At 32.5% G+C, this 12,109-nt stretch overlaps 1 protein-coding gene across 1 annotated transcript; it reads right to left on the reverse strand.

Moving 5' to 3' along the window:
* Positions 1-1,488: 1,488 nt before the first annotated feature.
* On the reverse strand, positions 1,489-3,797 carry LOC120091290 (putative RING-H2 finger protein ATL21A). The gene is made up of 2 exons (XM_039049257.1): positions 3,079-3,797; positions 1,489-1,895 (listed from the first exon to the last, which is right to left on the reverse strand). Exons 1-2 carry the CDS (start codon positions 3,677-3,679, stop codon positions 1,729-1,731), a joined length of 768 nt encoding a protein of 255 aa, XP_038905185.1. The 5' UTR covers positions 3,680-3,797; the 3' UTR covers positions 1,489-1,728.
* Positions 3,798-12,109: the final 8,312 nt, after the last annotated feature.

The raw sequence follows: 12,109 nt of genomic DNA on the forward strand, positions 1-12,109 counted from the left end.
TGAATATTAAGAAAATTCAGATTTGAAGATTAAGAAAATGAGTGTGGAGTTGAAAAAGTTGACGTGCGTTGCACTCACTCACTATAATTCACAAGCTTCAATTCAAGTGAAAATTGCTAGGATAAATCACAGGTCGGATCGAACTTTATAATGTTGTATCATATTTAAAAATAGTAAAGGAAAATTACAATTTTGATCGCTTGAGATTTGAATTAGGTTACATTTGAGTGCATTTTTTAAACTTATTGCTCTTAATTATACTTTGAGTTTTGTTCTATTCTAGGAGTAAGTTATAATTTTATGAGTTAAGAATCATGATGATTGGTGAGATAATAGATGTAGCAATTATATTTCTTGTAAGAAAAAAACTTGGATGCAATAGTCTACATCAATAAAAATTGTATTAATTTTATTTTATTTTAAGTAGTAGAAAAATGGGATCTATGTGATTACATGCTACCTATGTTGCACCTAGTCATTGTCATTATTGTCTCCACCAATAAATATAGTAGTTTTATGAGTTGACAATAGTTATAGGAGTTGTGAAATTCCTCAAATATCTTAACGGACAAAGGTTGTAAGATTTTTGACTAATTACTAAAAGAGTAGTAATCTATGGCAGAACGTTTAAGAAAATGATGAGTTTCAAGTTAGTACTTTAGGTGTACTTAACCTTTTTTTTGTTGGTATTCTATAGAGTTATGAAGTCTAGGGAGTTGTGAACCCATACTCAAGTTGATAAGATATAAAATCGATATTTTTTAGTAGTGAAATCCACCAACTCCTTGGTCAAGCAAGGAGTGGAGTTCACAACTCAATGGGCCAAACACGGCTCTTAGGGTCATGCTTATAATATTTTTTGTGAGAAAATTTTATGTGATTGTAATAACTTTTTATAATGTATTTTTTTTTGTGGGCCTGGGTTGTTCTCCAGATTTTGAGTTTTTATTTATTTATTTATTATTATTATTATTAATGTAAATTATCGTATTTCCTATTCATCTGATTTTTAAAAAGTTTTCAACTATTTTCTTTTTATTCATATGATAGAAGTGTGGGATTTTTTCAAACATGGCTCTAAAGATAAAAGTTTTCTTCCCAATAAGTATAATATTATTCAGTGAGGTTGCCCCAATGTAAATGTTTTTTTATTGAACATGAATTAAAAAAATCTACATGACCAACTTAGCAGAACTGCTTGTCACATTACGATGGTTTTCCTCCAAGAATTTCCCATTGTAAGAAGTGAGCAATATGAATACATGATAGTTTTTGTATTTATGTTTATTAACATGACGTCGTAGGCTTTCGTGTTAATAACAACTATCACACCGTTCCATTCTTATAATTACAATCACATTTTCGTCAAATTTGATCATGAATCCCTAACCGAAAACTTAACCTAGGCTTATTTTAAGACAAGTTTGAAAGTCAGAGTGAATGAAACTTTTAGAACTTTAAATTGTATAATTGAAATTAACTCTAAAGTTGAGCAATACTTTAAAAGTTAATATATATCTCAAGTAAAAGTCATTACAAGTATATCATACAAGAATTATGTACTAATAATAAAATTAACATAGTAACTAGTAAGGACTATTTTAAGATTTATTGAATGTACGAGGACTAAATTTGAACCTTGTATAAGAACTAAAATAAAACAAGCTCTAAAGTATAGAGACCAAAATAGTATTTTAACAAAAAAAAAAAAAAAATTGCAAAATTGGCTCAAACTAAGGGCTCATCCGAACCAGTTTTTAGTGGTTCATATGAATGTTCAAACATCTTTTTCTCAGCTTCTTCCTTTGAATATTTTTTATTTTTTGAGTGATATATTTTCATCATCACCATTGATAATATTGCCACCATGGCCACAAGCAAGCTAATGCCAACCACTGCAGAAAAGGAAAAAAAAATTGTTAATTTTTTTTCCCATTAGTGTTATCAATATTCTATGGATCAAAGTCACGGTCAATATAAAGTATTATATTTGTGTTAAAGACTTGAAAATAATTTTGTAATACAACCTTTAAAAATCATAAATTTAGTTTTCAATACTTTATTTCTATATAAATTCAAACATAGGTTATACAAAACTTAGGACAACAATTCTAAGTTTATTTAAAAGTTCAAGCCAAGCCAAACATTCATCGGATATTTAAATTATTAATCTAAAAGAAAGTTCCATGTTTTTCTAATTTAGTGACACTGTGGCATAGTAGGAATATCAACATCAAGGCTCCAATAATTCAACATATTGACTGAAAATATCTATGAAAAAACAAGTTTTTTTTAATTAATCTATGGTTCGATCATCATTTTCTTTAATTATTAAACTTTAAAGAAAGCTAACCCATTATATATTCAGTCTTGCATTTATAATTTTCCAAACATGACTTTGACCATTTCAAAGTCAGTTCTTATCTAGGACATTAAAAAAAAAAAAAAAAAAAAAAATTTATAGAATGGTCCTTAAGTTTATTTAAATTATTCTCTGGGTACTATTTGTCAATTTTATATTATTAAAGGGGTTTTCAAGAAATACTTTATATAGTATCTGTGGAGTTGGAGATCATTCTTTTGTGGGTTAGTTGTAATGACTTCATTCCTTAAAAGAAAGAAAAAGTGCTAAGAGGGAAAAGAACACACTCTTTTAAAATGGATAATCTAAAAAACTTTTTGTTTCATTATATCTACATACTTAATACTTGTTCAATCTATCCAAGTAATTTTCAATCACACGCATGTTAGTAAATTTACACACACATTTATACATTTTAACGAAGGTCATGTAGTTAAAAGTAAACTTCAGGGACTAAAAAATAATATTAATCTAAAATAGAATAATGGTTTTGAAATCTCAAACCACTCGACAATAATATAAAACTAAGTTTGATATATATTATATATATTTATTTGAGAGCTACACAAAAAGAAAGCTCATGAGATGATAAAAAGTTGATTGAGTGAATGGTCATAACTAGTCAATGAACATAAAAGAAAAGAAGAAAATAAAAGATTCTTTTTAACTTTTTCTTTTTCCTTAGTGACCAAAAGAAGGAAAGAATGTAATGTTACCTTGAAAATTTGTTGCTTTAAAGAAACACCTTATTTGGGACTTTGTTTTAGTGTGATCATCAAAACCCCAAGTTAAGGAAAGTCCAAAAGAACCATCATCAAGATAAGGACTATACTCAAATGGGATCTTTACTCTCTTGATTTCCTTGCAAGATCTTGGTGTACTTCCCATTAATGGTGGCCTCACAGCATAGACATAGTACTCCCCGTCTCGACTCAGGCATGGTATCGGCGTTGAAGATGTCGATACCAATCTCGTCGTGCAGTTAAGGTACCAGTAATCTTTAACGACATAGAAGTATCGAAACGGGGTGAGGTCGAGGTTTAGTTTGAGGAAAGCAGCGTGGACGCAACGGTTGAGGTCAACAAGATCAAGTCTTTTTTGATCATAGGAAATGGATTTGATCGAAAGAGAATCATAGGTTTTGAAGTGAATTCTTGTAGTGTTTGATGAGCAAGAAATGTTGAAATCAAAAGGAAATTGGATTTTGGGACAGCCATGGTTGCAATGAGTTTTTGAAGAAGGAAATTGGGCTTTAATGGAAATGGGAGAGATGAGGAAGAAGAAGAAGAAGAAGATGGAGAAGATTGAGATTTCCATGGTGGAGAGAGAGGTGAAGGGAATGAAACAAAAGAGAGTTTTAGTTAAAATTCTTGAAGCCAAAGCAAGATTTAGGGAGCTATATAATATAGATTGATGTGGATGGGCTTTCTTTCTTTTTCTTTCTTTAATTGGTTCTTTTGAGGGAGAAGTAAATTGAGAATTTTCTTTTGGGAGATCATCTTGACTTAGGGGTTAAGTTTGTATACTTCCTATAGTTTAGGGTTAAATTATCAATTTAGTCCTTGAGTTTGTAAAGACTCTTCAATTTGACAATGGTAGGTTAAAGGATTGAACCATCGACATTTATAATGTTAATGGATGCCTTGTTCACTGAGTTATGTTTGAAAATTATCGATTTTTAAATAAGGTGTTTATAACATATTCTTGAATTTTAAAAACGTGTTCTAAAAAATTTTAATTCTTGTTGTCTCATATTGGTGAGATTTTTCAACTTCTTGCCTAATGAATTTATAAGTTTTTAAAAGATAAATAATGAGAAACACTTATTTTTATGCATCCCACTCTAATCACATACAAAAAATTAAAATATTTTTAAGAAAAGAGTAAAAAAAAATTTACCACATGACAAATTATGATTGGACAATTTGATGGAATAACTTGGGATGCACATCTTTTTATAAAAAATGGTCAAATAGGTTTTGTAAGTTTTGAAAATAAAAATGTAATTTAATAGTAACTCAAATGAAGAAACCAGGCATGTGTTTAAATATGAATTTGCTTAAATATTAAAATATGGATATGTTTGTTCATGGACTAAGTCAATTTAGACAACTATTTTCTTTTTTTAGTACAACAACGGCGAGAATGGGGATCGAACCCGTCAACCTCGAAGAAAGAATATTATATTAATTATCGTTGAGTTAAATTCACTTTGACTAGACGATTAATTTAAGCTTATCTCAACTACACCAAAGATGAATAACAACCGTTTTTTTTTTTTAAATGTTATAGGTTGATGAGTTTTCCTTTCTCTCTCCTTTTAGGCAGAAGTGCTAAATGAGATGTTTTTGTGATTAATTTTTTTGTTAATGGTTTAAATTTATATAATTTTATATTTAGTATTTAAATGTTGTTAGTAACCCAAAGTAGTTAAATGTTGTATGTTTCAAATCTTGCCCAAATATTCTAAAAGAGAAAAAAAAATGAAATTTATTTATATTTATATTTTTTTATTATTATTTGTAAAAGTAAGTCTTCTTACAAAGACTTGTCCAAACTCCAAAGTCTTTACTCTTTATTATTGGCAAGAAAAAATAAATAGCTTAAAATTTGGTTTGGGAACTTGAAAGAGACAAATAAGTAGGCTAAAAGCATCTTACCCACCATTTGGCCAATACTCAAATATTAGAGCTATACTTAAAAAGATTATTAAAAAATGAATTATCGCATAACAATTTTTTTAATCTAGTACAGTAACAATTGTAAAATTAATGGTGCAACTTCTAAATTTGTTTCCCCAAAATTTATGTCTTTTTTTTTCCTGTTAAAATTTATATTATTTTTGGTTCTCATAATTACATGTAAAATTAGTTTTACTTTTAATAACTCTTGTCTTTATAGTTTCGATAAATCTTAAATTTAATTTTTCAAAGTTATTTATATCAAAATTGGTTAAATAATAATAACAATAATTTTTATTAAAAAATACTATATAATAAATATATTTTCACAGTTTATAAGTGAATGCTCATAAAGACTTTCTTTTTTACAAAAAAAAAAAAATATAAATTAATTGTGAAGACTAATTTTAAGATTTATGAAAATATAGAGAATTAAATTGGATAATTGAAAGTCTATAAATCAAATAAAACAAAACTCATAATATAGAGATCGAAATGATATTTTAACATGTTACTATTTCATTTTTATATAATTTATATTTAAAGGAAGATATTGTTAAAGTTAGGATGAGAAATTATGATTAAAAGTTTAAGTGCCATATGGATTTAGTGTGTTTTTATGGTACATCTTTATATTGCCTCATAATAATAATAATAATAATAATCCTAAATTTGCCGGCACATTTGTTGCTCTCCTAAATAATCCTCAAAATTATATATATATATATATATACATATTGTTTTAAATAGCAAAACTATCATAAATATTTTTAAATATAACGAGGTGTTACTATCTATCAATCATAGATAAATATCTATTAATGTTTATTACTGTCTATTACTAATAGATAGTGATGTTTTACTAATATTGGAAAACAATCCATCTATATATAATAAAAAAATATATATACATTTGCCATCTGTCCCAAATATCTCTATTCCTTCCAAATTCAGTTTTTTTTATTTCTTTTTTTTTAGCACATTACCCTTTATTTAGACTATAATATTAAATAGCCTTTGTCCATTTGTCGTTTTTTTGGGACTGGGTTGACTTGTATTTCATTGACTTTGGTAGAGATGAAAATGAGCCAACCTTAGTTTATTTTCCGTTGCAAAACTTCTCCAAAAATTATTTGAATGATTTTCATCGGCTATCGACTCAATTTGTGTACCGAAGATTAAGGATGCATTTGATTTAACTTTTCAAGAGTTTAATTTTGAAAATAAATCATTTTAAAAAAAAATTGAAACATTTGATAACCATTCAAAATAACTTTTATAACACTTTCAAACAATATTTTAACTAGTTTTTATAAAAAATTTAAATAAAAAAAACTTTTCTGAAATTTTTTTTTTTTAATCAATCCAAATAGACCCTAAAAAGGAGAGGTTATTTCTAGCTACTAAACCTTGGATAGTTTGTGCAAGATTGGGCAACGTGCAAGAAAAACTCATAAAAAATGACAAGATTCCCACAATTCATCGTCAGGTTTTAGACAAAAGTTCTAAACTTCGATATTTCGTTTTCTTTTTGTTTTTTGCTTTTGAAGATTACGACCTCTTGTCTTGTTGTTCCGTCTAATTTTATTCAAAAGTGGAGATTTTAGACCTCCTTTGATAAGCATTTCGTTTTTTATTTTTAGTTTTTGAAAATTAAGCCTATTTCCTCCTCATTTTTTTATTTTGGTTTACATCTTTCTTGAATACAATAGTTAAATTCTTAGTCAAATTTCAAAAAAAAAAAAAAAAAAAACAAGTTTTTATAAACTACTTTTTTTAGTTTTCAAAAATTGACTTGGTCTTTTAAACTATTGATGAAAAGTAGATAAAAAATGAAGAAATTTGGAGATGGAAGTAGTATTTATAGGCTTAATTTTTTTTTTTTTTTAAAAAAAAACTAAGATCATGTTTGGTAACCATTTTGTTTTTAGTTTTTGAAAATTAAGTCTATCCTCCTCATTTCTTACAATGATTTACATCTTTCTTGAATACAATGATTAAATTTTCTTAGCCGAATTTAAAAAACAAAAAGAATTTTGTTTAAAAATTTGTTTTTGTTTTTGGAATTTGGCTAAGAATTCAACTATTATACTTAATACAGATAAATAGAAGAAAAAAAGTGTACTTTTCAAAAACCAAAAACAAAAAACAAATGCCTCGTTTGGTAACCATTTTGACTTTAGTTTTTGTTTTTGAAAATTAAGCCTATGTACCCTACGTCCACTCCAAATTTCTTTCTTTGTTATCTATTTTTTACTAATGGTTTAAAAAACTAAAGCAAATTTTGAGAACTAAAAAAAGTAACTTTTAAAAAGTTGTTTTTGTTTTTGAAATATGACTAAGAATTCAACCACTTACTAAAGAAAGATGCAAATTATTGTAAGAAATGTGGGTGAAGTAGGCTTAATTTTCAAAAACAAAACTTAAAAACCAAATAATTACCAAATAGGATCTAAATGATTATCAAACGAGTCCTTAATAATTTGATTCTCCTTGACAAAGGTGGAAGCAAGGTAGATTGAGAAAAGCTTAGAAGTTTGATTCAAGTTCTTTAAGCTTACTTACAACTTTATGTTATCTTTCTTCATCTCAACGTTTCGTTGTGTAATTTCGTCTTTTACTTCGCAGTTGCAAGCTTTTCATTTAGTTTCCCATTCCAACAAATAAATTTTTTAGTGTATTTTCCTTCTTTGAACAAGGTTGTTCTTAATATTTTGGAATTTAAATATATGAATGACCTAGGAAAAAGAGAAAATTCTAGTACATAAAAAGTGATTTTGTTCAACATCGTAGCATATTTGCTTTTATTGATTTTTATTTTTGGTTATTAGTCTAGATTGATCATCTAGATTAGTATACTAAGATTGAGCCTAATACTGAAAAGATTACCTGGAATTTGGTTTTTTTTTCTTTCTTTTTTCTTTTTTCTTTTTTAATAAAAGCAATGTAGGAAAAGAGTTCATAAATAAGACTTTGCTTTTTACTCTAAACATAGGGCAAAACCTAAATAACTTAGTTCACATTAGCTAGACATATAGGTTCAGTGGCTTAGTGTCATCAGGTCAATCCCAAGTATGAATTTTTCGCCCTCACCTGTGCGGCCTAAGGAGGTTTCCTTAGTACAAACTTCACTAATTTGCCCTTAAATTTCCCACGGAAACACTCACACTTAATAGCTCTCACAAAGATGTTTGGACTTCTCACATATACAGGGTTTAAATAGAGAGTAGGAGAAGAAAACACAAAGGTTGGCAATATGCCTTAAAAATTTTATTGATAAGCAAGATAAAACCACACTCACAAGACTAGACACAAAGAAGCTTATACCATAAAGGAGATCATGTTGGACAAGTCCCAACCTCATCTCCTTATATAGGCGTGGATGAGAAATCATTGAGGAGAAAATAGTGGGGTGAGTGAGCTTAGTGGGAGTGGAAACTTCCCACTACCCTTACACTTAGGAGCTCACTCACCATGACCTAATAACTACCCATTATTTTACGAAACTACCCCAGTCATGCCCACTAATGAATAACTACTCACATCTCGGGAGTTTACTCCACTCTTCTACTCATCCACATTTCTTGGGATAATCACCTATGATCTAGGGAATAACTTGCCATGATTTAGTTAGTCGCCCAACCAGGGATAACTACCCAGGATCTTGGAATAACCTCCTGTATCATGAATAACTACCATTTAGTGCCTATAATCTCGCTAACTCCCTGCCTATGATGCACACCACTCACAACTAACCTCCAAGCGTCATTGTTGATGTAGTTGGATAAGCACACTTAGTAATAATGTCTTATTATTAAATGCCTCACAAAATACTTGCAACGTGTCATGCATATGAACTATGTAGCTCAGAGATTGATGGATTATACTTTTCTTTAGTGTCGAATCAAGCTTGCCTCAACACAAGTGCACAATTGACCACATGTTCTAGAATGGCAGTAAGGTTGCACCTCCCGCATACCATGTTCGTGCTACCTTGCCGCTCACTACCTGCGCGCGCAACTGTTGTCACAATCGCACCTTCTTAAGGGACTCAAGGCAATTGTGTGGCACTTGTTCTCACCCTCGAACAAGTCAGTCAATCCAAATCCAAATAACTGGTGGCACAATGGGCGTTTCAAACAACCTCCACCCCCATTCTTTAGAAAATATTTTAGAAAATGGGTTTAGAAAAAAAGGTTTTCGCAAACGTTTGAAAGCATGTATAAACAATGAACATTAGTCGTACAGCTAAAAAGCAATAAGCAACAACACAACTTTATAGCATACAACTCACTAGTATGAGGATATGATGATTAGTCTTACCCCCATATAGTGCATTCTAAACAAAAACACATCAGTCACTCTTGCATATGAAAATGGGCGAGTAGTCGCTCAATAAGAAAAGTATATAGAAAGAAAACTACCTAGCAAAAGGAAATATATAAAATGAAATTATAGTAAAAAGAGGTGGAGGTGGACATGCAGCCATGGGCAACACGCCCTGGACAAGCATGACTGTGACATTCTCCCCTATTCAATTGGTTGACGTCCCCATCAACACACCCTGGATAAGCATGAGCAGTTACCTTTAAGGTCTTCCACGCGCTCCTAATGAACTTCTCTGTCTTAGAGGCTTCTCCATTTCTCCAGGAACTCTTCCTAGCTTGGCCCTGGTTTTTCAGCTTTGTCGCTTAGCAAGTTTCTCGTTGGCTTCTTCTCATGCCATTCTCTTCGTCGTGGCATACGAATAGGTTACCACCCTACATTGCTCCTCGGCATGGTCAGGACGATAGGGTTTCAGTCTACTTACGTGGATGACAAGATGAATCTCCATCCACGATAGTAACTGCACCCGATAAGAGGCTTTCCCAACCTTTTCGATGACTTCCACCGGTCCTCTAAAGTTGCTCACGAGGCAATGTTCTCTTTGCCCTCAACTTCAAAACTGTCCTAGGCACAAATTCACTCGAACCCTGTCCCCTAGTAAGAACTCTTGGTTTCTCGGCTTTCTTCCTTTCTTCTCCTGTTTTTTGGAGGCAGAGACTTGTGTAAACTGTCTGACTCAACAACACGACACTGTTCCGAGACACCAGAATGTCTTGGAGGGCCTTCTCTTTCGTGGTTTCGACTGACTCATGGGTAAAGTCCTTCTCAAACTAGAGGGTCGAGATCATCCTTATTCCATTCAGTCGCTTGATCTCGGCATACACAACGGTGGGCATAGACCCTGTGATCACTAAACACTTGGTGAGGAGTATTGGTATTACCTTGTGTTCAAGCAAGAATTCCATTCTCAACACCACGCCAAAGTCATCCATCTTGATGATCATGAAATTGACAGGACCACTCCAGTCCCCCAACTTTACGACTATTCTCTTTTCCATTCCTGTAATTGGCAAGGCCGTAGAGTTCACTGCTTTCATTTTACCTGTGCCTCCTTCTGAATGGATATTCAACCATCTGGCTTCTGTTTCGGATATAAAATTATGGGTGGCCCCCGAGTCGACCATGGTACTTTTGGCCGATCTATGGCTGACCCAAGCATCAACATACATCAGTCTGCCTCTTTGGGATTCCTTTGTTTCTCTTACATCCTTCCGGAGGGTAGTTAAAAATATTTAGACCCCAACCCGTGAGGTTCTATCTTCCACTACTTGTACATTCTCCTTTCTCCTATATCCTTCCGGAGGGCAGCTACAAATCTTAGGGCCCCAACCTGTGAGGTTCTATCTTCCTCTACTTGTACATTCTCATCCTCTACCTGAACAACTTTGCCTTCCCAGTTCGAAGCCTATGAGACTTGGAAAGCATTAAAGGCAGCTCGTTCTAGACATTAAATCGCCTTGTGATGTCCCTTGCGTATATAACAGGATAAGGGCCAATAAAAATTCTTCTGATTCTTCCCCCGCCACGTATTTCTAGCCGTCTGCTGAGGTGGTTTACTATCCTTACTAATGTCTCTATCTCCCCCACTATTTCTCGATGGACTCGACCCGTTGCTCTTCCTTACTAATGTCTCTATCTCCCCCACGTATTTCATGCCATTCTCTTCTCGAGTGTTGCCTCATCTCTTGAGATTCATCAATCAAGTCGAACAACTGTTCGACCATTGCGTATGCGACTAGGAGATCCTGTATTCTTTACTCATACAGTTTTATTTTTGCCCACGGTTTCAGGCCTTAGACAAAACAAACAACTTTGTCTTTTTTGGACATATCTCTTATGTCCAACATCAATCCGACAAATTGTTTCACGTAGTCCCTAATGGTACCAGTATGTTTCAATTCCCGTAGCTTACGTCTTGCCAAAATCTCAAAATTTTCGGGGAAGAACTGAGAAAGAAACTCTTGTTTCAGTCTCTCCACGTGTCGATGGTGCACCAACCCTCTTGGACGTCCATGAAACGAGACCTCCATCATGACTTGGCATCATCTGCTAGGGACATCATCGCTAGGGTGATCTTCGACTCTTCAGTTGTTGTGTTCGTAGCTCTTAAGTACTATTCCATGTCAAAGATAAAATTTTCTAGTGCTTTAGCGTCGCGAGCCCCACAGAAAGGCTTAGTCTCGGGTACTTTTACCTTGTTGAATTGGACTGCACCCCGATTGGGGCTTGATTTCCCACCACTCTCATGGTAAGGTTAACTCTTGCACTTATGTCCACAATCTCTGCGCGAATGACATAAACGGTGGCTCGAAAGTCTTCGAATAACTCAATCACCATCTAAATTATCACTTTCTACGAGTTGTCTAGTTCTTCGAGACGCTCCTCCACATGGGCAACAGAGCCCGACGAGCCATCTCCATGCTCGAGAGTACAATTTCTCATAATTTTTGCTTCTAGGGTCTCGAACCTTGTCATCAATTCTTAACGTGCATCCCATCTAAGCGGCTAGGTATCGCATCGATTTCATCAGCCTTGTCAGCGACTTCTTGTAACCGAGTTTCTAAGAACCAAACCTAATCAGGGACTTCTATTAGATAGAGCATTTTCTCTTCTATCTCGACGAACCAGTCAACATGGGACTTGCCCAATTGATTTGTAGCAGACATGATTACAGCTTTTC

Source organism: Benincasa hispida, chromosome 11, assembly GCF_009727055.1.
Source record: "Benincasa hispida cultivar B227 chromosome 11, ASM972705v1, whole genome shotgun sequence".
NCBI lineage: Eukaryota > Viridiplantae > Streptophyta > Magnoliopsida > Cucurbitales > Cucurbitaceae > Benincasa > Benincasa hispida.